The following is a 26,341-nucleotide window of genomic DNA, read 5'->3' on the forward strand; positions in this document are numbered from 1 at the left end:
AGAAAAGTAGGACTGAAGGTCGCGTCTCTTTCAGAGATCATCGTGATCTTGCATGATGAACTAGCACTGGAAACGGAACACAGAGAAGAGACGACAGGACAGGTGTCGTCTCTTCTCTCTGTCCCGTTTCCAGTGCTAGTTCATCATGCAAGATCAACACCAACATGCCCGGTTTTCTACTTTGATATCATCGTGATCCCCTCAAGATGCTCTGCAGCTCCTCAGTTCCCCCTTTCCCTCAACCCCTGACGTAACCTAACGCGGCACATGACTGGCCGCCCCCAGCACAACAAACTGGACATGGAGAGCCCACGTGAACCTACGTGGGAAGGAAGCAACGACGTAACCGCAACTGGAGCACTGCACGGGCCCGGGCTTACCCGAAAGCCCGGACCGCGGGCCGAGCCGGGCTTGGCTTTGCGTTTTTTATTCAGTCCTGGGCCGGGATGAGGTTTCAGCCACCGGGCCCGGCCGGGTAACGCCGGCCATGGTCGCGCATGTACGCGAACATATTTCACGAGACTGGACAGCTGAATTTTCATGTCAGTTTATTTTTCCATTGGGTGTGGGATATCATGGTATTCTCATCTGAGAACTATCACTTTTTTATATGTGATCACGTTTATTTCGTGTAATGGGTCTGGATTTCACACGTGTGCTCACACATATTTGGGGACGATTGTTGTGGCGCGCGCGCTGAGAGTCCTGCACGGGGGTCAGTTAGGTTAGGTGTTCTGACATATTTCGTTCGTGTGAGAGTTCGAGAAAGGGGAACTAACACCGGTGCATTCGCAATCGAGCGGAGATGAGTCTCTCTTGAACCGCAAAGTACGTACATATCGCCCACGCGCCGCTGCGCGCTGCCTTCCCATGTAAGCAAGCACCAAGCACAGAGCGGCTTGCCGGCAGAGAAACACAGCCGCTCCGTTCGAGTGTTCCTTCTCACTCTCCACCAATTAGCTGCGTCCTTTCCGTCGCTGCGCTGTGCATTTTCGTAAATCTAAATACACCTTCGGGCCTCGAGAACACATAGAGCAGAGGCGGGCTGGGACCGGACCTGAGCATGGAAACAGTCGGGTATACGGGCTGGGCCCGGGCTGGAAATCTATAGAAGACGTCGGGCCCGGTCCAGGTGCTGGACGTAGCAGCCGGGCCGGGCACAGGCCTGAAAATTTCCCCCTCAGAAGCTCCCCAGCGTAGAAGTTCAACTTGCACAGAGGAGACCTTTGAGCGTAGGAGAGCTTTGAGCGTAGTTCAACTCTACCAAATTGGTGGCGCTGTCGAACACTATGACGTCATTTCTTTACAAACAGGCAGATGTCTCTTTGTTTGGCTCGACGTCTCTCCTCTCCCAACGCCGCAAATGCGCGTCTATTTCCGCCGCCCGCTTACGACGTCGCGTCGTGCGCCGCCGAGTGTCTCCTCACCAACGCCGCCACGCGGGGATTTCAAACCGTGTGTATTCCACTTACTGTTGGATAGTTGCTATATGAGTTTGAGATGGACTTGGCGACCAGTGATTCGATAAATTATTGAACGCATTACCTATCAAAACAAAAGTATACGAATTCATGCTTAGAGGGCGATCTATCGCTTTAGAGAGAGAATCAGATTGAAGATGCCTTTTTATTACTGGACACGTTTCCTCCGTTGAAACGAGGAGTATCTCTGAACGGAAGGATGTGGTTGGAGGCGTGTAAAGTTTACTTATAAGTAAACTTTAATGAGAGGGAAATTCTACTAAAAAGAAAAAGAAAAAAAAAGAAGAAGAAGGGAAGCAGAGCACTCGCACTTTCGCAGTTCACTCAGACTGTTGACTTCTTCCTGGGCGACATGCTTGTGGCATCGCCAATATGTAGATGTATTCATAGAGGCCGTTCTGTGCAAAGCAATTGCCACCACACTTTGAGTTACAGAAAAACCAATTTCCCACATCGTTACTCCAACATGGAGCGAGAGAGGAGACAATCTTCGCGCACACCTGGTGTACTGTAGGCGACATTTCCGTGACAGTCACTTGGACAAAATTGAATTTCGAAACTAAATCTCTCTCTCTCTCCTTCCCCCCCTCCACCAATTCCACCTTGAGTCACACAACGAGTATCCGATAAGAAAGCTGGTTGTGTGCGTGCATTGAAAGGCAGCGGCTGCAAAAGACAGCGCGTTGCTCTTGCATAAAGAGGTCGACTGATAAATATGCGCATCCCAATGAATAAGGAAAAGTCTCCTACCACCCGAAGTGCATAGGTACAGACGCCTCTTGGAGTTTAAGCTGCGCTTACGGACTAAATCTCGTGTGTTCAGAATCCCCCCGAATTTACGTGATGGCAATCTATTGCAATAGAATGCAGAATGTCAGAATGCATTTGTTTTCTTTGGACAGGACTAAGTTGCGGAATACTTCCGACTTCGAACACAGTGTCGTACCGTGAGCTCTCTGAACCGAGACCCTTGCGATTACCGCAAATTGAGATACCGCGCCAAATTCAAATTCAGCGCCGTATTCACTGTTGTCATATTCTTATGGCACCAGCACCACATTTCGTGCTCTGACGATCATGTGGCTTAATTGAAACCTGCGTACGCATTGGGCTGCGGGTATGTCTGCGGGTATGCCAGTACGCGTCCGGATGTGCAGATGCGGTTTGCACCAATGACATTGCTGCAGGTGCTCGTGCGGTGCGGGTTCGAATTTTCATGCCCGCACTAGTCCCTAAGGATCGTTAAATAAACAGAGCCTGTAATTTGTATTTGTCTTTGTACCGTTCCTTAGCTACACACGATGTCAGTCACACACTAACTCTTGAACATCGGCATCAAGGGTCTGTTTCTATATTGACAACCGTTACAAACCACTATCCATAGGTTTATTATAATGATGAACACTTCAAAATATTTCTTCGTCTTCCGTACCTTCTTCGTTCGTATAACTCTGCATCGTAGTAGACGCCAAGCTATGCATCTCTTCCTCCTCAGACGACTCGCTCGACGTTATCATATCTTGCGAAGACTGGCGTCCCGACTCATCCAGGACAGTCCCTCCATCGCCAGGCCTTAACGACGCCCTCCTGGCTGCGTTCAGCCACCGCTGAAAGGGCAACGAATCAGGTTTCCAAAGACGGTTTTTCTCAAGGTACGAAAGGGCGCTCACGCACTTCTTCAGCGGTTTCTCCTCTTCGACGGAATTCCCTATTCGGCTACGACCTTGTGTCATAGACGGCGTCATGTATTCCGTCGAGTTCGTACGTCTCAACATTCTCAGACTGATCGGAGCCACGGCGCTCGACCGCGAACTGCTGCAGAGAGGGAACGGCGTACGGTACGGCGCAGTTTTTCGCAGCGTTTTTCGCAGCGTTTTCTTGAGCGATTTTGGAGGACCGCTGCTAGAGCTGTCTTCGAAACTGGCTTGCTCTGCGATGGTGGTTGCAGTGTTGGGTGAGAAGATTTCACTCTGACGTTCGGCATCATAAAAGCGCCCGCCCCGGTCGCACTCGAGAATGATTGTTGCCTCCGACGTACTGTCGCACTGTGGAGGAGCGGGAATAATGCGGTAGTCTACGCTGGGCTGCAAATTGAATGATTTCTTCCTGTCGGTTTCGATATTTGGTGGCTTAATTTCTAGTGAAGTAGGGGAGTCAGTCTTCGGTATAATCTCGTTCGGTTCATATGGTTGCGGGAAATTAGAAGAAATGGGAGTACCTTGTAAGTCGTAGCTCACGTACGTGGTTGATTTCGGTGTATCCCGCGTTACAGATGTCTGGTACGCAGTTTTATGCATGTACAAGAAGGTCTTCAGAAGTGGGTTCATCTGGTTTTCGCGGATGAAGTTTTCGAGGTCGATCTCCTCCAACGTTGCTCCCTGTCTCGTGTCGTGCAAGCCATGCAGCACATGAGCCATGGATTCGGTTTCCATAATGTCACCCGAAGAATCCGTTGAAGGTGAGATTTGGCAGGTTGAGACTTCCTTGTAGAGAGAAACAGTCTTCAGCCAGTATTCTGTATATGACTTGGAACGAGGGACAACAGCACGTTCACCGTCAACGCTGCCTAATCTGTCGGATGGAAGGATGCCGTGGAACGACGCAGATTTCGGCCTTGTTCGTTTTGCGTTGATGGTGCCACCTGTATGGGTTTGTCATGTTACTGAAGTACCATATCAAAATTGCAAAGCTAAAACAGTAATTGTAGCTAATACCAGTAATTGTAGCTAATACCAGTAGCATGTACCAGTTACGTACTTTTCCGGTCTCTTTGTCCACCTTCTCTCGAGTCATCAGTTTTGCTGCCAGATACGGAAGAGAATCTCACGCCTGCAACTCCTGTGCTGGTGTAGTTTGCATATGTGCTCTCGGTGTCACGATATTGTTCACGAAGTGGCTCAGTCCATCTGGCGGTGTTGCCGTCGGTAGGAGAAGACGTCGTTTCCTCCACAGGTACGATATTTCCAATCGCGCCTTCGCGCGTGTGGTGTTGAGAGGGTGTCACTTCGGGTGTCATCTGTTGTACTCCTGTTGCGTTCTTGAGAACATTTTTCCTGTATTCATTTAGGAGCAATTTGGGAATCGGAGGGACCCAGCTCATTGGTTTAGTGTCTTGATCTCGATGTTCTTCAGATGGTCGTCGCTTTCTCGGGCTAAATGGAAATCGGGTATCAACAGAACGACGAGGTTTTCTGCAATCGTTAGACCCTATATTAGATTCTGATGAATTGACGACAGTAACTTGGGATAGGAACTTTGCCATTTCTTTCTCTTCTAAGTGAACATGACCGCCTTGATCCAAACTATCTTCCGTCGTCTCAGTCGTCGCCATTGCAGCCGTGGTGGTATCCTCCGACGACGAAGTCTCACTCCCAGGGCCGTCACCATCAGGTCCATGAATAGGCATCGAGTCTATGCCGACCTCTGGGAAGCTTAATTCCGTGTAGAACCTTCTCGTTGATATAGACGATGTCTCTTGCGTAACCGTGTTGTCAGCTGTCGTAGCCGTGGTCGTCGTTTGTCCGGGTGAGTCTTTCGAAGATGAAGAAGTTTGCCGAGTTCCTGATGACGGCTGCAGGTCGAATCCATCCGCTGTGTTAGCTTCACCGCTCGACCGCGCAGTTGTAAATTCATACTCTGGTTTAATAGAGTTCGTTGATGGTGATTCTGGTGTTTTTCGTGTCGAAGTACCAGAGTTTTCCCTACTCGTCTTTGTCAATGGCTCATGGGTGAGTGCTGGCAAGTTTTCGTGTTCGAAAGGCACCGGAGGAGCCGTTGTGCTCTGGATCGACGGCACCCCATGTGTTGCGAGCTGAAGAACATGGGCGTACTCTTCTTCCAAAATTTCCTTTAGGATATTTTTCAAGTCGCCTCTTCGTAGGCGCGAAAGTGGCTGACTGAATGCTTCCAGATCAGTTTTAGGCGCGGTGGAATTTCCTTTGGGATTAATATCAACTTTGGAAACGTCACTGGTACTGAGGACGTCCTCGTTCAAAAGCACGTCTTGCATCAAGTCGTAACCGCACACAGCCTCCTGCGTAGCTTTTGCTTCCGGGAACTTCCTGTTGTCTTCTACAGCTATGGCTCGGTTTGGTCCTACGACTCTGTTTAAGCACTGGATGATGTCGTTCTCGGTGATTGTCAACTTGACCTCTTCGCATGCCTTTTGAGGTGGAGGTAACTTAGGTGTAGCGTCATTTAGTATCGCGGACGATGCGACTGTTTGGAGGTTCTTCTCAACGATCTCTTCAACTTTGTTGCATGCCATATCTTGTCTTGGTGCATTTAACAGAAACAGCGCAGGAGATTGAATATCTGACGGTGGGCTACTTGAGGTGGGATCTACGTATGCGGCACCAGTGCCTGTTCTAATTTCTGTTACATGGAAGGAATGCGCATATTCTTTCACTTCACTCGAAGGCCCCGAAGAGCACAGAATAGTGCTTTCTTCAACGGGGGTTCTGTCACAAGCGTCCACTTTCTGCAGCGCGGCTTTGCGACCCCAACCATGAATGGACGTACGGGACCTATTGAGAAGCCTCGTCATCGACGCATTAGGCATGTCTGACCCTAGTTCCAGTCGTGACAACGAAAATGAGCTATCTTGTGTGCGATCTTGTAAATCTGCTTTCTTTCTTGAATAAGGAGGTAGAAGAATTGACTTGTTCCTTTTCTTTTTGGTTACAGTTCTCAGGTTCAGTAGTGGTGTTTCTTCTTCGACTTCCAGACCTGCGACCTCGTCTTCTATCGGGGATAAAACGATTTTAGGTGGCATCTTAAGAAGTTTCTTCGGTATAGTGCAAAGCGAGGTTTCTTCCCTGACTTGCAAGGCATTGTCAGAGTCAATGTAGTGTACCCTTGGGTGTACCGTTTTTGTGAATCCACCAACACCTGGCTGTGTTCTATCAACTTCCCCATTGTTTTGCAAGGAATCGTTTATCGAGGGACAATCTGCAGTAGCTACCGTCGGAACCTTGCCTGCAAGGTACGCCTTCAGACTATCCCTAGGACGATTGTGAAGGTCCACATCACTCGAAATCGGCTCCAGAACCAGTTTTGCCGAATCTGATATCGGCAGGGTCGTCGTCGGAATGAACTTACGTTGTCTCATAAAACGATTGGGGTCGGAACAAGAGTGAAATGATTCGGTCGTCGCATTATCTTGTCGTTCGTCTCTAAGAAGGTAACATCTTTTTGGAAGAGGATCGGGTGTCTGTGTAACAGGAAAAGCATCGATGGTTGCAGGGGTGCTTTGACGAGTCTGCAAGCGAGGAACGCCGTAGACTGGAGGCCCCGGAAAATTTCTACCGACCCGATGTTCGGAGAACGTATCGCTTATTCGAATTCGCTTACGTGGATCCTTCGAGACAGAGTGTGGAGTTAGAATTCGACATAGGGTGGACACATCCGCGTACGTTTTGCCTTTCGCTTCGCCGCACCCTTTATCGAGAGAAGGAAGCAGCTCCACGGTTTTATTTCTTGGACTAGCGCTGGACGACCGACAGGAATCTCCGAAAGACACTTGGTCAACGCTGGGGGCTTCCTGCGCCGCCATAGTGTGTAGCTTCTGGCGTAGCTTGAGGAGAGTTCGAGAATACACGGCTCGGACTGTATCAGAAAACGTGCCCGCGTCAACTTCTACTCTGCATTCGTCTCCTTCGATTCTGCGGAGCCCAGCTGGGCTGCTTTGCGGGTTCGAGAGCTGGTCTATAACTATCCTCATAATGTGTTCTAGGTCCGTGTTCAAGTTGAAATCTCGCCTTTTCTCGTCGTCTCCGTGCTTTGTCGATGGTGGGTCCGCATTCACTTCGGCGTGTTCAATATGCGGCACAACAACATCGCCAGCTTGCCGTTGAGAATCCATAGATGTCGCCATGTTTGGAGTGGTAACTGGGGAGGTCTGTTGCAATGGTTCGACTGATTTCTCAGAAATCTTCGCCCTGTGTGATGTTGTCACTCTAAGTGAAGTATTTGCTGTTGTTGGAGACGTTTCTTGAGAAAGCAGTCGCGTTGCTCTGCGAAGGTCAGATTCCAACGAAGCTATGTCCTCAAAGTCCAACGGTTCGTATGGCACGTGGACGTCGACCACAACTGTGCTCTCATGGGAGGTTCCGGTAGGCCTGGTAGGCCGGATTTCGATTAGACTTTGCATCTGCGGAGAGAGCACGGGCTTTCGAAGTACCATATCTTGTATCTTATCTTTGCAGTCATTGAAGATGCGCTTGATTCCTTTGCTTAACAGGACCATCGGAGGATCATCCGTGTGGCGTTGCCTCCGATAACTACCATGTGGCTCTTCGTCGCTATCTTGGTGTCGACCTTCTTTGCCAATTATGATCCTGGAACAAATTGTGAGGGTTGTGGAAACCTACGTTCCCACAACCTCGGGGCGTCAGCCCGTCCGTTCCGTGCGCAAAGGAACAAGCGGCACACACCAAGATTCAATGCAACAACATCGTTTATTCACCTTCTCTGCCACAACGTGTACCGCGCCAGGGCAAGCATCTCCCTGAAAAAGCTCCCTTCCCCTGTCGCACCCTGCCTTTTATCTTTGAAGCAACGCCCCTCTTATCGGAGGCCAAGGTTGAGACACTTGCTGAAGCGCCATCCAGGGGCTTGTGTAGAAAGCTTCGTGGTGCTCGACCACACTCCTCCCCCCTTAAAGGGCCATCAGATCGTCGGTGATGTCGAGAATGGCGTCGTCGGGTACCGGAGGAACCGGTTGTGTTGTGGGCTGCCTGGCAGGTGCGGACTCCACCAGCAGTTCGGGACGAAGGCGACGTAATGTAGTGATGGCGGTGGCAACGTCGGACACTGTGCGGGTTGCTTCGAGGCGGGCTCGGTGCAGGGCGCCTCTGCGGTGGGTCCCCATGCGCACCTCGGGTACTTAACATTGCGGACAGAGAATCCGCCTCTCCTCGGCGGTCAGAGGTTGGAGGGGGTCCGAGGGGTGCCTGTCTGTTAGTGTGAGACCCCTGAACGGGGCAGGAGTCCGTGACGGGTCTTCTCCCCGCAGCGGCCGGGGCTGGCTGCTCCAGCGGGACCGTGACGTCCATGCCACAGGCAGGCCATTGGCCACGACCGTCCAGGTGGCCACGGAGCGGTGTGGAGGTGAGGAGCGGGCTGTGCGGTCCGGGGGTCCAGAATTCCGTGCTGGGTCTCGGCGTGAACGGGACCGGGAAACCGGGCGGTGTGGAGGTAGAGCGAAACGTGGCATTGAAACTGCGAGAGAGACGGGAACACGGTAAAGGGGGTATCCCTAAGCCGTAAGCGCCCGAAGGGCACTCCCTAGGAAAAACAGCGGAAAACTGTGCAACAGAAATCACACTACTAAAGCACTAAATCACAAGCACTATGCTTAGCGATGGAGATAGTGGCAGCTACATGCGCCGCCTGCGGGGACGCAAGTTGTAGCGGCTGGACGCAGGTCCGGGAACGGGATCCGTGTCCAGGTCCTGGAGGGATGCAGGTTGCGAATCGGGCTCCTCTCCGTCAGGGTCTCGGAGGTGGTAAGACTTCAGGTCCGAGATGTGAACTGGCCCAGTCTCTTCGCCGGTGTTGCAGCGACGAAGCCTGTAAGTGAGGCCGGAGGAGCACGCACTTACCTCGAAGGGGCCATCCCACCTATCTGCGAGTGAAGCTGCAAAGCCTCGTGACGCATCACTTAGCGGGTGAGTCCGTCGAAGGACGAGGTCACCGACGCTGTAGGTGAGGTTCCGACGTCTACGGTTGTACTGGCGAGCCTGGTCCAACCTTGCGACGTCCAGGTTCTCCCGAGCCGTCCGGGCTGCATCGTCCAGTCGACTCCGGAGGTCCTCAGCAAACCTTGAATAAGGAGGCCGGGTAGCACCATCCCGGAGGCCCAGAGCATTCTCCACAGGAAAAGGGGCCTCTCGTCCCAAGTTCAGGAACGCCGGGGTGAATCCTGTAGACCTGTTGACCGTCGTCCGTGTAGCGAACGCCAGCTCAGCCAGGCGAAGATCCCAATCACGGTGATGCTGGCTAGTAAAAGCAACCAACATCATTTTCAGGTTCCGATTAACACGTTCGGTAATGTTAGCCTGAGGGTGATACGGGGAAGTCTTCTTATGCTGAATGCCTAAGACAGCGCAAGAATCTGAGAATACCTTACTTGTAAAGTAGGTTGCGTTCTCGGTGATCAGCTGTGCGGGAAACCCGAACCGGCAAAAGGTGTCGAGTAGTTTTTCCCACACTCTCTGGGAAGTCAGCGTCCTGAGAGGAAACAGCTCAACCCATTTCGTGAAATGATCAGTAACCACGAACAAATACTGGTTACCTCTAGGACTACGGGGAAATGGTCCCATCACATCACAAGCAACTATCTGCCAGGGTCTATTGCTCTGAACAGGCTGTAAGCGCCCAGGGGGTAAACCACCACGAGGTTTCGCTCTCTGGCATACGGGACAAGTACGGACATACTTTGTTACATCCTGTCTCATTCCTGGCCATGTCGCAACACGACACAACTTTTCATAAGTTTTCCTGCCGCTGCTGTGACCTGCCAAGGCCGAGTCATGAAAATAACGTATGAGAGACTTACGCAACTTCCGTGGCACCACGACTCTGAACGGGGATGAGCCGTCGTCCTCATCCGCCTGGGGTATGTATCTGAACAGGATGCCATCCTCGCCCAGCAGATAGGAGTCGTGCCGTCCGTCAGTCGTTCCGGTGTCCGCCGAGTCAGCTATCCACTGCGACACCCGCTGACAAAGGCCGTCCGCTCTCTGAGCGTCTAGGAGCTGCTCTCTGCTCACGACCGTGCCCCAAGACGAAGATACGTCTCGTGCCACCTGTGCTGCTGCCAGAAGTTGAGAAGGCGCCTCGGTGCCTTCCTCTTCCCCCTCCGGAAGAGGCGCGCGGGACAGCGCGTCTGCTACCACGTTTGTTGAGCCCCGCCTGTACTCCACGTTGAAGGAGTAGCCTTGTAGCATGAGGGCCCACCTGGCAAGTCGTCCAGACGGGTTATGGAGCCGCTGCAGCCAAGAAAGTGCCTGGTGGTCAGTCTGGACAGTGAAGGTACTGCCGTCCAGGTAAAGGTCGAACTTCCTGAAAGCGAAGATGATCGCCAAGCACTCCTTTTCCGTCACGGAGTAGTTCCGTTCTGCCGGATTCAGCGTGCGACTTGCAAAAGCCACTGGACAAAGAATAGCGTCATGCTCCTGCAAGAGAACTGCGCCAACACCATAATCGCTTGCATCTGTCTGCACAACAAATGGTTTGTTGAGGTCGGGCAGATAAAGCCTAGCCGTATCAGCGATTGCTTGTGATAGAGCTCGAAATGATCGTTCCTGCTCTTCTCCCCAAGTCCAGCGCGTGTCCTTGCGCAACAACTGGTTAAGCGGCTGCGCTAGCTCGGCACAATTAGGAATGAATTGTCTGTAAAAACCAACCATACCTAGGAAGCGCTGCAAGGCTTTGACGTTACCGGGAACCGGAAAGTCCGTGATCGCCTTTAGCTTGTCGTCGTTAGGACGGATGGTCCCTCTGTCCACCACAAAGCCGAGAAGGCTGATCCTAGACGATGCCAGCTGCACCTTGCGGGGGTTGATCGTTATGCTCGCTTCATTCATCCTTGCAAGGACGATTGATAGGTGTTCCAAGTGTTCCTGAAAACTTCTAGAAAACACTACGACATCATCCATGTATGCCATTGCGAAATTGTACTTCGCATCTCCCAACACTGTATCCATCAACCGCTGGAAACTGGCGGGTGAATTGGACAGTCCGAAAGGCATTCGTACAAATTCAAACAAACCTCTATGACACGTAAAGGCTGTTTTTGGGACATCCTCCGGGGCAATTTGGATTTGCAAAAATCCTCTACTACAATCAAGCGTTGAAAACACAGTTGCATTGCCCAGGGAATACAAGATTGACTCAATGGACGGGAAGGGGTAAGAGTCCCTTACAGTTACTGCGTTAAGTCGACGGTAGTCGACGCATAACCTAGCCGTACCATCTCGTTTCGGAGCCAGAACAACAGGAAATGCCCAAGGACTCTGGGACCTTTGAACTGCACCGGTTTGGAGCATTTCGTCAAGAGCAGCGTCTAACAAAGCACGCTTATGCACACTCAATAGTCTCGGATTACAACGCCAGGGCCTAGCGTTACCGGTGTCTATGCTATGCTGTAACACAGACGACTTACCCGGTTTTTCGGTAAAGATTCCGTCAAACTGCCGCAGTACTTGTTCAAGCTGACGGCGTTGCTCCTCGGGACCATGGAATGACCCCAAGACAGTCGGCAGCCCAGACGTTTCAACGGTCGCTGCCACAGCTTGCTGTGCTGTGCAGTGTTCCCGTGCTGCGGCGAAGCGGAAAAATCCCGACGAGCCGTGGTACACGTATCCTCCATTGGGCAGGTCCAGCACCAACTTCTGCCGGATGATGAAGTCTCTGCCCAGGATAACAGGAACTGCCAGGCCAGGAAGGTGCACGAAGCGCTGCTTTCGTCGTCTCCCATCGAAACGTACCCAGAGCACAACTGCTGCCTGTGCTGGAACGGCGTCATTGGAAGCAAGACGAAGAGTGACATCTGTGGATTGCAATTCCACATGCCGTGATACGCAATGCCCGTAAACACTGTCCCCAATAAGGGAAAGCGTAGCTCCAGTGTCGATAAGGGCGATGTAATCTTTACCCAAAATTCGAACGGCGATGTTTGGTTCCTTATCCTCGATGTAATCTCGGACAGAAAAAGCAAGAGGAGCCAAAGCATCTCTTTGCGTTATCTTACCGCTTGCAAAGCTAGTTTTTGACTGATCAAGGCCACGGATAGTAACCGTCTGCTCGCTTTCTTCGCAACTTGCCGACGTCGTTGAGCGAGCATTCATTGACGCCGGCTGCGACCGTTTCCCGATGGCACATTACGGGTGTTCGGTCTTTGTCGCGGGCATTCCCGACGAAAATGGTCAGGGCTGCCGCAATTCCAACAGCCGTTGGGCGCTCGTGGCTGCGGGGGCGCAGGATGGTGCCGCTCCCGCTGCCGTTGGGTTTCGCTAGCTGAAAGGCCAGGTTGACCGCGACTTCGGGGCGGGACGGGTCTGTCAAGGCTCGTTCCTGCGGGGATCGTCCTCTGGTCATAGAGGAACGGATCTAGGGCTCGGTGGGATGACTCCGCATTGTATGAATTACGGGGGTTGTCACCCAAACCTGTTGCATGCAGGCGTTCGACCGAGGCGGCTCCTCCCGACCACGCGCAGCGCGGTTCCAAGGCTTGCTCTGGGGGCGGAGGGGGCCGGTATTGAAGCTCTGCCAGGAGGTCGCCTTGTATTGAACGAGCCTCCTGGGCCAACGCCTCAAGGGTTTTAAAGCGATGGGCTCTTAAGTAGGGCCGGAAGCGCGGGTGGCACTGACGGATCGCCCGTGCGACGCGCTGCTCTTCCGTTGCGGTGGGATCCGCTCTGCTGTACAGATCCTGCAATGCCCGAACGAATTCAGATAAGCTTTCCTCAGGATGTTGAGTACGCTTATGCAATTCCTCTAGGACACGGTATTCGTAATCCGGGGGAAGAAATTCGTTTTTGAACCGCTCCTGGAAGTCCTGCAAGGACGTAAACTCCGATTGCAACCGAAGCCAGCGGGCGGCGTCTCCGACCAAAGCAACCTGCAGGATGCGTTGGATTAGGACTTCGTCCGAAATTCCCATACCCGTCTGATAGGCGGTGAGGTCATCCAGGAAATCGGCAACGGACTTCTTATCGGTGTAACCTGAGAAGGTAGGCACCGGTAAGTTGAGTCGTAGAGGTGCTTGTGCCTGCGGCGGCGAAACCGACCCGGCATCCAGGCGTTGAACCACCAACGAGCACAACTCCGTCATGCGTGACAGGAGTTCTGCCGTTGCAATGGCGTCTGACTGCGGCGTGGGCACCTTCGCCTTGTCAGCCGTCAGCTCCAAGGGCTCGTCCACCGGGTGGGAGCTGAAAAACTCGAAGAAAAAACACGAAAAACGCACACACACAAAGAAACAACAGCAATAAACTACAAACTAAAACAACTACTATGTACTACTAACCGTGCCGCGTGTTCCCCGGCACGGAACAGACGAGCTCGGACCCCAAACGTTGGGCGCCAGTTGTGGAAACCTACGTTCCCACAACCTCGGGGCGTCAGCCCGTCCGTTCCGTGCGCAAAGGAACAAGCGGCACACACCAAGATTCAATGCAACAACATCGTTTATTCACCTTCTCTGCCACAACGTGTACCGCGCCAGGGCAAGCATCTCCCTGAAAAAGCTCCCTTCCCCTGTCGCACCCTGCCTTTTATCTTTGAAGCAACGCCCCTCTTATCGGAGGCCAAGGTTGAGACACTTGCTGAAGCGCCATCCAGGGGCTTGTGTAGAAAGCTTCGTGGTGCTCGACCACAGGGTATACCGGACTTTGCTAGTCGATTACTCCTCCCTGAGACCAAATAGCTCAACACGGTCTAGCTGAATGCAAACGATATTCCTAGATGCGTTATGCTTTACGTGCTATTATCTGCCGAAACGTTACCTGGCCACAAGAGCTACAATGCCTCCGATAGCTCCGATGCTCATGAGAAGTATGGCGAACACGTTGGCCGCCGGGGAAGTAGTATTGGATGCTGAAGCTGTGCGGTAAGAAGAAAGTTAAGATGAGCACTTAACAGGATATGTGTCTAACCTGGGATGCACAGGTCCTTCCTTTTCATAACGTTCGGTGGCGAGCAGGTGCAGATCTGGTTCACACATTCCACATAAGGGTTGAGGAACGCACATTCGGCGGTGTCCGCGCAGTCCTCAAAGATCAGGCGAGCTGGACAATTAGGACATTGTTTTTGCTACCCGTCTTTTGTTCAACTCGCTGTTGCATAGCGACGGTAAAATCATAATCTTCGCTAAAACAGACTACACTGAATGTGTGTCCAAGGCTTCTTACCAGAGACACATCTTGGCTGGTCGTGCTCCACTACATGAACAGGTGTGCTGTCGGGGCACTGACAGGTTCCCGTCGAGCCTTGCTTCTCGATGTTGCACACCTGGCCCAAGACTCGCATGCAGTCGAAGTCGTCCGAGCACCGCTTGCTTGTCTTGTGCTTCGCAGTATCTGGAATATAACGTAACAAACAAGCGTTTTTCGGGCCTTTCGCGGTTGTGTGTGTAGGTAACCAAACAATGATAGCGGTATGCCTTCTGAAACGCCGAGTGAACGAAATGTACCCTTTCTTTTTGAAAATGAAGAGAAGTGTCACATGGTAACTTCGCTAATAATCCTGGTGGTTATCATGGTACAAGGCGCATCCCAATGCTTGCAAGTTTTCCGTGGTGGGTAGTTCTCTTTTACTACCCAAATCCCAGAGCAAGAGGGTTAGCACACCCTTCTCTCTCCTGTACCACCATCATCTCTCCACCCTTCTTGTCCCTCCCCTGGGTGCAACGAGCCGCCATTCCAGAGTATAGGTTGACCGCACCTTCCTCCTACATCACCTCACCACCACCCACCACCACAGAGAAGTAGCACTCTGTAGATCCGTTCGAAAAGAGCATGTTCTACACACGAGTATGCACTTTTTAAGTTGCTAGTACGCGGTGACATGTTCTTAAGGTTCGCTGCGAAAGTCAAGTTATTTTAAGAAAACTTACAATAAGTTGGCGCAGGAGTTGGTTTATGGACGAAGAGAACTTCTTCCCTCGCCTGTCGCTTCCCCGCAGAGTTCTCCATTCGCCATTGGAGGCTCTCTTGAATATCAGTTTTAAAACTGAAAGTACAGAAAGAGAGCAGAGTTAATTCTGTTGCCATTTAGACATTTGGTCTCACTCTAAATGTAATTCAAGTAAGAGTTCGAGATGTTCGCCAAGAAATGGTCACGTGAACTGTCCTTTCACACTTGTGCTCCACTGGATGAATTTCAGATGCTTCGTTGTTTTGACAACATTAACTCGTACCCTAGCTTTAAAACCACTCAAAGCTCACATGTGAGGCGGGCGCTTCAATTGCGGGGCATCCATCTCGAGATCTGCTGCCTTCCGACGTAAGGGTTTCGAAGACACAGTCTGCTGCCTTGGCCTCCAAGCGAGAAGGATCAGAAGAACGCGCACAATATGCATTCCCGATTTCTGCGCAAGTACAACAACAACAGTGTACATAGCAAAACGGTCCTGGAGAGGTGAACTTTAACCTGCCTGCTTCCTTTTGAAATAGGAAAAAATATTTGGGAAAGAGGCAGAAGACACAGCCTACTCTGCTAGTGGAAGGAGTCGACTTATGAAATTGTAGGACAAAGGAGCAAATAGGTTGGAGGTCCTGGTGATGAATGTGCTGGAAGAGAATTACGAGAATTACACCTGAACATGCGTTGGGGTTTTCCAAATGGTTCGTTACGTGGAGTGAGAGCACGAGGAAGTTCCTTCTTCTTCTTCTTCATGCATTCCTTTTGACAAGAAGACTATAATATGCTGCTGCCGTGAAGGTCGAACCGAAATGTCTCCCAACCCGGATCACCTTCCAGTTTAATTTCACAAAAGCTTCTGGTCGGCACTGCGCCGGCTTTTGAATTTACTATTTAATAGTCGCTTGACTGGTGGCCTGCTGTGTCCTCTTCCAAGTGGGATGGTGGTGGTGGTGGTGGTGATAGGGCTTGCCGTTGTCGGCCTCACGTATGTGGGCAACGGCACGACTCACGCCCTGGGGGAATGTGCGTCCTGGGCCGACTTCTAAGGGAACTGTGCCGACATATGTCTGAAAGCGTCTGAGGAAAACCCAGGAAAAACCCCAGACAGCACAGCCGACACCAGTTTTTCACTGACTAGCTTTTCGGGAGACTGTTATGGCACTACTCTGCAAGAATCTGTCCCGCAAATGGGGCCCGAGTGCTCACAGACCTGTGACTAGTAATGGCCCCTGAAATCGACCTTTTTCTTGGGGGGGGGGTATGTATATGGATACATGTTTGTGGATGTGCGCATTAGTAGGTGAGCTGTATTGGGCAACCCCAGAAATTCCAAGGGAGATCTTGCAAAACAACCAAGGCGGCTGTAGCGAAATTCTTGCCTGTGTCTCTACTCGATTCAGGCTACAAGATTATTTCGAACGCAATCCTGGGCCTCTGGTCCTTGGGCTTAATCGGTGTCCCTCCTTCTCAGGCATATGGGGTCCCTGAACGGTCCCTCAAGCTTCATTCCTTGTCATTACGTGATTCCATTTATTGGGCGCAGCAGGTACCAAAACAGCAATTTTCACACTCGTACATGCGCTCGTGGTGTGTACCATACCAAAAGTCTTGTTCTGATCAAAACGGACAAAAGTTGCCGTTTTTTTGTAACTGTTGCGTTAAAAAATTGCTTAATGTCAAGGAATGCAGCTTGAGGGACCGTTCAGGGATTGCACATGCCTGAGAAGGAGGGATAACAATTAAGTCCAAGGACTAGAGCAATTATCAGCAGGATTGCGTTCGAAATAACCGTATAGCGTGTATCCAGTAGAGGTACTGGCAGGGATTTTCCGACACCCGCCTTGGCTGTTTTGTAACATCCACCCTGGAATTTCTGAGGTTGTGCAATAGAGCTCAGTCACCAATGCACGCACCCACAAACATGTATTCATATACCCCTCCCGAGGCCGATTTCAGGGGACATTACTAGACACAAGTCTGTGAGCATTCGGGCCCCATTAGCGGGACGGGTGCTTGCAGAGTACTGTCACAACAGTTTCCCGCTTGGAAGAGGACACAGGAGGCCACCAGTCAAACAACTATTAAATACCAAAGTCAAAAGCTGCCGCACTGTCGACCAGAAGCTTTTGTGAAATTAAAGTGGAAGGCGATCAGGGTTGGGAGACTTTTCGGTTCGACCTTCACGACAGCAGCATATAGTCTTGTCAGAAGGAACGCGTGTAGAAGAAGAAGAGAAAGAAACTTCCTCGTGATCTCACTCCACCGAACGAACCATTCAGAACCATTCTCCGAGGATGAAGAAGAAGAAGAAGACGAACCATTCAGAAAACCGCAGCGGGTGTTTAGGTAATTCTATTCCAGCACATTCATCACCAGGACCTCCAAGCTATTTCTTCCTTCCACATTCAATTTCATAAGTGGACTCCTTCCACTAGCATAGTAGGCTGCGTCTTCTGACTCCTTCCAAAATATTTCTTCCTCTATCAAGACGAACCAGGCAGGTTAAGTTCATCTCTCAAGGACCGTTTTGCTATGTACACTGCTGTTGTTGTACTCGCGCAGAAAGCGGGAATGCATGTTGTGCGCGTTCTCCTGGTCCTTCTCGCTTGGAGGGTGAGGCAGCAGACTGTGTCTTCAAAACCCACACGTCGGAAGTCACCAGATCTTGAGATGGATGTCCCGCAATTGAAGCGCCCGCCTCACATGTGAGCTTTAAGCGGTTTTAAAGCTAGGGTACGAGTTAATGTTGACAAAAGAACGATGTACTAAACGAAGCACCTACAGGTTGAAAGCATCACAGTTGACGTGACCAGTTTAGGACGAACATCTCGAATTCTTGCTTGAATTAGGCTTAGAGTGAGGCCAAATGACTAGATGGCAACAAGATTAACTCTGCTCTCATTCTCCAATTTCAGTTTCAAAACTGATATTCAAGAAACCCTCCAATGGCAAATGGAGAACTCTACGGGGAAGCGACAGGCGAGGGAAGTTCTCTTCATCCACGAACCAACTCCTGCGCCAACTTATTGCAAGTTTTCTTAAAATAACCTTACGCACCTTCGGAGGAAGAACATAGCAGAAGCAGGTCAAACTCAAGGCTCAAACTCAGGGCAATGTTAACGTCAACTTAAGAACATGTCACCGCTTACTGGCCACTTAAAAAATGCATACTCGTGCGTAGAACATGCTCGTATCAAACGCCTCTACAGAGTGCTACTTCTCTGTGGTGGTGGGTGGTGGTGAGGTGATGCAGGGAGAAAGCTTCTGTCAGCCTACTCTGGAGTGGCGGCTCGTTGCACCCTGCAAGAGGGGTGGGAGAGATGATGGTGGTACAGGAGAGAGAGGGGTGCGCTAACCTTATTGATCTGGGATTGGGGTAGTCCAAGAGCACAACCCACCACAGAAAACATGCGAGCATCCCTCAGTAGGCTTCATTGGGATGCGCCCTGTACCACGGTAGCCAACAGGATTATTGGCGAAGTTACCCCGTGTACTACTTCTCCCCACTTTCGAAAAGAGAGGGCGAGTACCCACTTGCGATACACACGTCAGAAATCAGGTGCATTTCGTTCACTCGGCGTTTCAGTAGAGATACCGCTATCATTGTCTGGTTACTTACACACACAGCGGCGAAAGCCCCGAAGATCTCAATTGTGCTGCGTTATATTCCAGATACTGCGAAGCACAAGACAGGTAAGCGGTGCTCGGACGACTTCGACTGCGTGCAAGTCTTGGGCCAAGTGTGCAACATCGAGAAGCAAGGCTCGACAGGAACCTGTCAGTGCCCCGACACCACACCTGTTCGTGTAGTGGAGCACGACCAGCCAAGATGTGTCTCTGGTAAGATGCGTTGGATGCGTATTCAGCGTAGTGGAGTCCAGCTCTGTTTTAGCGAAGAGTATGATTTTACCGTCGCTATGCAACAGCGAGTTGAACAAAGACGGGTAGTAAAAACAATGTCCTAATTGTCCAGCTCGCCTGATCTTCGAAGACTGCGCGGACACCGCCGAATGTGCGTTCCTCAACCCTTATGTGGAATGTGTGAACCAGATCTGCACCTGCTCGCCACCGAACGTTATGAAAAGGAAGGACCTTTGCATCCCAGGTTAGACACACATCCTGTTAAGTGGTGATCTTAACTTTCTTCTTACCGCACAGATTCAGCATCCAGTACTACTTCCCAGACGGCCAACGTGTTTGCCATGCTTCTCATGAGCATCGGAGCTATCGCAGGCTTTGCAGCTCTTGTGGCCAGGTAACGTCTCGGTAGAGCACATCACATAAAGCCTCTAGGGATATCGTTCATTACATTCAGCTAGACCGTGTTATGCGGTCTCAAGGAAGAGTAATCGAGTGGCAAAATCCGGTATACCCTCACAATTTGTTCCAGGATCATAATTGTCAGAGAAGGCCGACACCAAGATAGCGACGAAGGACCACATGGTCGTTATCGATGGCGACATCACGCGGATGATCCTCCGATGGCCCTGTTAAGCAAAGGCATCAAGCGCATTTTCAATGACTGCAAAGATAAGATACAAGATATGGTACTTCGAAAGCCCGTGCTCTCTCCGCAGATGCAAAGTCTAATCGAAATCCGGCCTACCAGGCCTACCAGAACCTCCCATGAGAGCACGGTTGTGGTCGATGTCCACGTGCCATACGAACCGTTGGACTTTGAGGACATAGCTTCATTGGAATCTCACCTTCGCAGAGCAACGCGACTGCTTTCTCAAGAAGCGTCTCCAACAACAGCAAATACTTCATTGGGAGCGACAACATCACACAGGTCGAAGATTACTAAGAAGTCAGTCGAGCCGTTGCAACAGACCTCCCCAGTTACCACTCCAAATATGGCGACATCTCTGGATTCTCAAAGGCAAGCTGACGATGTCCTTGTGCCGCATATTGAACACGCCGAAGTGAATGCGGACCCACCATCGCCAAAGCACGGAGACGACGAGAAAAGGCGAGATTTCAACTTGAACGCGGACCTAAAACACATTATGGAGATAGTTATAGACCAGCTCTCAAACCCGCGGAGCAGCCCAGCTGGGCTCCGCAGAATCGAAGGAGACGAATGCAGAGTAGAAGTTGACGAGGGCAAGTTTTCTGATACAGTCCGAGCCGTGTATTCTCGAACTCTCCTCAAGCTACGCCAGAAGCTACACACTATGGCGGCGCAGGAAGCCCCCAGCGTTGACCAAGTGTCTTTCGGAGATTCCTGTCGGACGTCCAGCGCTATTCCAAGAAATAAAACCGTGGAGCTGCTTCCTTCTCTCGATAAAGGGTGCGGCGAAGCAAAAGGCAAAACGTACGCGGATGTGTCCACCCTATGTCGAATTCTCCACACTCCACACTCTGTCTCGAACGATCCACATAAGCGAATTCGAATAAGCGATACGGTCTCCGAACATCGGGTCGGTAGAAATTTTCCGGGGCCTCCAGTCTATGGTGTTCCTCGCTTGCAGACTCATCAAAGCACCCCTGCAACCATCGATGCTTTTCCTGTTACACAGACACCCGATCGTCTTCCAAAAAGGTGTTACCTTCTTAGAGACGAACGACAAGATAATGCGACGACCGAATCATTTCACTCTTGTTCCGACCCCAATCGTTTTATGAGACAACAGAAGTTCATTCCGACGACGACCCTGCCGATATCCGATTCAGCAAAACTGGTTCTGGAGCCGATTTCGAGTGATGTGGACCTTCACAATCGTCCTAGGGATAGTCTGAAGGCGTACCTTGCAGGCAAGGCTCCGACGGTAGCTACTGCAGATTGTCCCTCGATAAATGATTCCTTGGAAAACAATGGGGAGGTTGATAGAACACAGTCAGGTGTTGGTGGATTCACAAAAATGGTACACCCGAGGGTACACTACATTGACTCTGACAATGCCTTGCAAGTCAGAGAAGAAACCTCGCTCTGCGGTATACCAAAGAAGCTTCTTAAGAAGCCACCTAAAATCGTTTTATCCCCGATAAAAGACGAGGTCGTAGGTCTGCAAGCCGAAGAAGAAACGCCACTACTTAACCTGGAAACCTGGATACCTAAGAAGAAAAGGAACAAGTCAGTTCTTCTACCCCCTTATTCAAGAAAGAGAGGAGGTTTACAATATCACACACAAGATAGTTCATTTTCGTTGTCACGACTGGAACTAGGGTCATACATGCCTAATCCGTCGACGTCCAGGCTTCTCAATAGGTCCTGTACGTACATTCATGGTTGGGGTTGCAAAGACGTGCTGCAGAAAGTGGACGCTTGTGACAGAACGCCCGTTGAAGAAAGCATTGTTCTGTGCTCTTCGGGGCCTTCGAGCGAAGTGAAAGAATATGCGCAATCCTACCACGAAAGAGTGATTAGGACAGGCACTGCTGCCACATACGTAGATCCCACCTCAAGTAGCCTCCCTTCAGATATTCAATGTCCTGCGCTCTTTCTGTTAAATACACCAAGACAAGATATGGCATGCAGCAAAGTTGAAGAGATCGTTGAGAAGAACCTGCAAACAGTCGCATCGTCCTCGATACTAAATGACACTACAGCTAAGTTATCTCCACCTCGAAAGGCATGCGAAGAGGTCAAGTTGACAATCACCGAGAACGACATCATCCAGTGCTTAAACAGAGTCGTAGGACCAAATCGAGCCATAGCTGTAGAAGAAAACAGGAAGTTCCCAGAAGCAAAAGCTACGCAGGAGGCTGTGTGCGGTTACGACTTGATGCAAGACGTGCTTTTGAACGAGGACTTCCTAAGTACCAGTGACGTTTCCAAAGTTGATATTAATCCCAAAGGAAATTCCACCGCGCCTAAAGCTGATCTGGAAGCATTCAGTCAGCCACTTTCGCGCCTACGAAGAGGCCACTTGAAAAATATCCTGAAGGAAATTTTGGAAGAAGAGTACGCCCATGTTCTTCAGCTCGCAACACATGGGGTGCCGTCGATGCAGAGCACAACGGCTCCTCCGGTGCCTTTCGAACACGAAAACTTGCTAGCGCTCACCCATGAGCCATTGGAAAAGGTGAATAGGGAAAGCTCTGGTACTTCGACACGCAACAAGCTTATTGCTCCAGAATCACCATCAACGAACTATGTTAAACCAGAGTGTGAATTTACAACTGCGCGGTCGAGCGGTGAAGCTAACACGGCGGAAGGATTCGACCTGCAGCCGTCATCAGGAACTCGGCAAACTTCTTCATCTTCGAAAGATTCACCTGGACAAACGACGACCACGGTTACGACAGCTGACAACACGGTTACGCAAGAAACATCATCGACATCTACCAGAAGGTTTTACACGGAATTAAGCTTCCCAGACGTGGACATTCATGGAGCTGATGGTGACGCCCCCGGGAGTGAGACTTCGTCGTCAGAGGATACCACCACTGGTGCAATGACGACTCAGACGACGGAAGATAGCTTGGATGAAGACGGTTATGTTCACTTGGAAGAGAAAGAAATGACGAAGTTCTTATCTCAAGTTACTGTCGTTAATTCATCAGAATCTAATATAGGGTCTAACGATTGCGAAAAACCTCGTCGTTCTGTTGATACGCGATTCCCATTTAGCCCGAGAAGGCGACGACCACCTGAAAAACATCGAGATCAAGACACTAAAACAATGAGCTGGGTCCCTCCGATTCCTAAATTGCTCCTAAAAGAATACAGGAAAAATGTTCTCAAGAACGCAGCAGGAGTACAACAGATGACACCCGAAGTGACACCCTCTCAACACCACACGCGCGAAGGCGCGATTGGAAATATCGTACCTCTGGAGGAAACGACGTCTTCTCCTCCCGACGGCAACACCGCCAGATGGACTGAGCCATTTCGAGAAGAATATCGTGACACCGAGAGCATATGTGCAAACTACACCACCACGGGAGTTGCAGTCGTGAGATTTTCGTCCGTGTCAGGCAGCAAAACCGAAGACTCGAGAGAAGGTGGACAAAGAGACCGGAAAAGTACGTAATAGCTACATGCTCGAAAAAGAGAGATATTAGCTACAGTTACACTGCTTTAGCTTAAATAGCTTGCAGCTCTGATATTTGGCTTCAGTAATATGAGAAACCTATACAGGTGGCTTCACCAACGGAAAACGAACGAGGCCGAAATCTGCGTCATTCCACGGCATCCTTCCGTCCGACAGACTAGGCAGCGTTGATGGTGAACCTGCTTTCGTCCCGCGTTCCAAGTCGTATACAGAATATTGGCTTAGGACTGTTTCCCTCTACAAGGAAGTCTCATCCTGCCAAATCTCACCTTCAACGGATCCTTCGGGCGACGTTATGGAAACCGAATCCATGGCTCATGTGCTGCATGGCTTGGACGACACAAGACAGGGAACAACGTTGGAGGAGATCGACCTCGAAAACTTCATCCGCGAAAACCAGATGAATCCACTTCTGAAGACTTTCTTGTACATGCATAAAACGGCGTACCAGACATCTGTGACGCGGGATACACCCAAATCAACCACGTACGTGAGTTACGACTTACAAGGTAAGCCCATTTCTTCTAATGTCCCGCAACCATTTGAACCGGACGAGATGATACCGAAGACGGACTACCCGACTTCACTAGAAATTAAACCACCAAATATCGAAACCGACAGGAAGAAATCATCCAGTTTGCAGTCCAGCGCAGACTACCGCATTATTCCAGCTCTTCCACAGTGCGAAAGTACGTCGGAGGCAACAATCATTGTCGACTGCGACCGAGGCAGGCGCTTTTATGATACGGAACGTCAAAGTGGGATCTTCTCACCCAACGGTGCAACCACCATCGCAGAGCAGGCCAGTTTCGAAGACAGCTCTAGCAGCGGTCCTCCAAAATCGCTCAAGAAAACGCTGCGAAAAACTGCGCCGTACCGTACGCCGTTCCCTCTCTGCAGCAGTTCGCGGTCGAGCGCCGTTGCTCCGATCAGTCTGAGAATGTTGAGACGTACGAACTCGACGGAATACATGACGCCGTCTATGACACAAGGTCGTAGCCGAATAGGGAATTCCGTCGAAGAGGAAAAACCGTTGAAGAAGTGCGTAAGCGCCCTTTCGTACCTTGAGAAAAACCGTCTTTGGAAACCGGACTCGTTGCCCTTTCAGCGATGGCTGAACGCGGCCAGGAGGGCGTCGTTAAGGCCTGGCGATGGAGGGTCTGTCCTGGATGCGTCGGGACGCCCATCTTCTCAAGATATGATAATGTCGAGCGAGTCGTCTGAGGAGGAAGAGATGCATAGCTTGGCGTCTACTACGATGCAGACTATGGACGAAGCTGGTACGGAAGGCGAAGAAATAGCTTGAAGTGCTCATAGTTATAATAAACCAATGTATAGTGGATTGAATTGAATTGATTGGATCAGTATGGGAAACATACCGTTGACGCCGATGTGAGAGAGTTTGGACCTCGCGAAATAGCAACGTGTATAGAACAATAGTATTTTCCTTGATTACCCTGACGCGCACTAAAATGCGTCCACGATATACTGAACCACATATCAGTGTAACCGGTCACAACTTCTCGTTAACATCACCATTGACTTCGCTCTCCAGGCATCAACTCATAACTTTTGTTCACATGAATAGTGCGTTCACTAATTTGCCGCATAGAACTAGCACATCTGCACATAGCACAACTAGCATCTGGCGTTAGGTTGGAACCAGGGAACCGTGCCTGTGGTGTACTTGTGCCACTGAGAAGTGCCCCCCCCCCTTTCCCTTCAATGCAAGCCGAAAGTCCGGGGTATAAAATGCAACACCACGTGGACAGAAGCTCAGCGCAGCTCCGTAGCGCTTCGCAGCGTAATGTCATCCTACTCGGATAGGCGTCGGCCAATCCCACGGAAGATGTGTCCCGGCGAAGGAGACGACACGCGCTTCATTGGAGAGAAACCATGCGAGTAGGCTGACTTATATGGCGAAGGCGAGGGGATATTGGAGAGGCCTTCTCTTCTAGGTGGTGTTGATTTATCCCACTACCACGGGAATAAAACCAACGGCCTGCACTACTGGGTACAGCCTGTCCTCGTTAATATGGGCCCCGTTAATATGGACAACTCGAATTATGTACGATTTTTTAGAGGACCGTTAATATGAAAACTCGCTTTTCGGACAATGGACGGTCCAGCACGGTACAGATCATAATCTATGGTAGTCTATGTAGTCAGTGTGGAGGGTAAGCCTCTCCCCACGTTCTACAGGAGAATTTTTGAAAGTAAGACGTTCCGTTGCGTTTAGGGACCTATGCCCCCTCCTTCGCAACCGTCCACAAGAACTATAAGAGGAAAGGGGGTTATTTGCGGCAGGGTGTCGAACCGAAACGTTTTTCGTTCCGGTTTTCGTTCCGGTTACATCATAAACGATCCGGTACCGGTTCTGCTCCGGAGCAAAAAAATAACGGTTAATACCGGTTTTTAACCGGTTCGGCTTCTGCTGGGAATATTCATCCCAACAACAACAAAAAAAAATCAATGTTACAAAATGTAAACCCGTTTATTCCGCATACATGGTATTTAATATTAATAGACAGCTGTGAAATTGGTAGCTCCTGGTTCCTGTAGGTTACTGTCTGATCAAATGGGCTTTCTCCTTTCTTGAAGCACATGCTACAAACGGACTTGTTTGTCGTGAAGTCATACGTAAAGTACTTTCTTGCTGGATTGGAGCGATCGCGTCCCATCCGAATGTCTGTCTAGCCAGCAAGCATCACCGCACGGGTAGGATGCAAATCGAGGAACACCTTTACTCACAAACGCGCTCGACGGCTCCGTTTTATTTTCCTCGTGTACTGCCACTGCCACGTGCCTGCGTGAGCTGCCACTTCGCACAGGCTTGCCCTCGCGTATACGTAAATGTATTCAACTTAGCTGCACTCCAACAAGGGACGCGTTGCGCGACATTACCTATAAAGAAGCCGTTATGCAGCCCCCTTGGGTTGCTGTTTAGTTGAGGAGAGTTTGCGGGGATCAAATTAAAACGACCACTACGGCACATTGCTACATGTTACGGCATGCTACGGCAGAGCCACATGTACCTCTAAGTCTGTGTGCGTGCGCGAACGATAAACCATTACAAAGGGAGCCTAAGGGTCATACTATACCGACATACATTCCACCGTAACCGTAACCCTCGTATAGTATCCATGACATGACTTCAGAGCACACGACGTCTGTTTCATTCGCCTATCCGTAGTCCAAACCGGCGAAGCTTTT

The 26,341-nt window shown here is 50.6% G+C and overlaps 3 protein-coding genes across 6 annotated transcripts; 1 reads left to right on the forward strand and 2 right to left on the reverse strand.

Annotated features, from left to right (window-relative positions):
• Positions 1–2,884: 2,884 nt before the first annotated feature.
• LOC135376641 (uncharacterized) lies at positions 2,885–7,905 on the reverse strand. Of its 2 annotated transcripts, XM_064609150.1 has the most exons (3): positions 4,239–7,905; positions 3,700–4,122; positions 3,370–3,565 (listed from the first exon to the last, which is right to left on the reverse strand). In XM_064609150.1, the coding sequence occupies exons 1-3, from the start codon at positions 7,726–7,728 to the stop codon at positions 3,465–3,467; spliced, it is 4,014 nt and encodes a 1,337-aa protein (XP_064465220.1). In that variant the 5' UTR covers positions 7,729–7,905; the 3' UTR covers positions 3,370–3,464. The 2 variants fall into 2 exon arrangements, with proteins under 2 accessions (XP_064465219.1, XP_064465220.1); XM_064609149.1 differs by having other exon boundaries at positions 2,885–4,122.
• A 15-nt stretch (positions 7,906–7,920) lies between these two features.
• Positions 7,921–16,015, reverse strand: LOC135376642 (uncharacterized). The gene is made up of 7 exons (XM_064609151.1): positions 15,701–16,015; positions 15,434–15,576; positions 15,103–15,218; positions 14,399–14,566; positions 14,144–14,275; positions 13,994–14,090; positions 7,921–8,702 (listed from the first exon to the last, which is right to left on the reverse strand). The coding sequence occupies exons 2-7, from the start codon at positions 15,565–15,567 to the stop codon at positions 7,940–7,942; spliced, it is 1,410 nt and encodes a 469-aa protein (XP_064465221.1). The 5' UTR covers positions 15,568–15,576; positions 15,701–16,015; the 3' UTR covers positions 7,921–7,939.
• Positions 16,016–17,451: 1,436 nt separating this feature from the next.
• LOC135376657 (uncharacterized) lies at positions 17,452–24,470 on the forward strand. Of its 3 annotated transcripts, XM_064609168.1 has the most exons (7): positions 17,452–17,836; positions 18,047–18,971; positions 19,105–19,236; positions 19,290–19,386; positions 19,522–23,099; positions 23,215–23,637; positions 23,750–24,143. In XM_064609168.1, exons 3-7 carry the CDS (start codon positions 19,209–19,211, stop codon positions 24,064–24,066), a joined length of 4,443 nt encoding a protein of 1,480 aa, XP_064465238.1. In that variant the 5' UTR covers positions 17,452–17,836; positions 18,047–18,971; positions 19,105–19,208; the 3' UTR covers positions 24,067–24,143. The 3 variants fall into 3 exon arrangements, with proteins under 3 accessions (XP_064465238.1, XP_064465236.1, XP_064465237.1); XM_064609166.1 differs by having other exon boundaries at positions 23,215–24,470; XM_064609167.1 differs by having other exon boundaries at positions 17,456–17,477; positions 23,215–24,470.
• The last annotated feature ends 1,871 nt before the right edge of the window (positions 24,471–26,341 follow it).

Source organism: Ornithodoros turicata, unplaced genomic scaffold (assembly GCF_037126465.1).
Source record: "Ornithodoros turicata isolate Travis unplaced genomic scaffold, ASM3712646v1 ctg00001197.1, whole genome shotgun sequence".
Lineage (NCBI taxonomy): Eukaryota > Metazoa > Arthropoda > Arachnida > Ixodida > Argasidae > Ornithodoros > Ornithodoros turicata.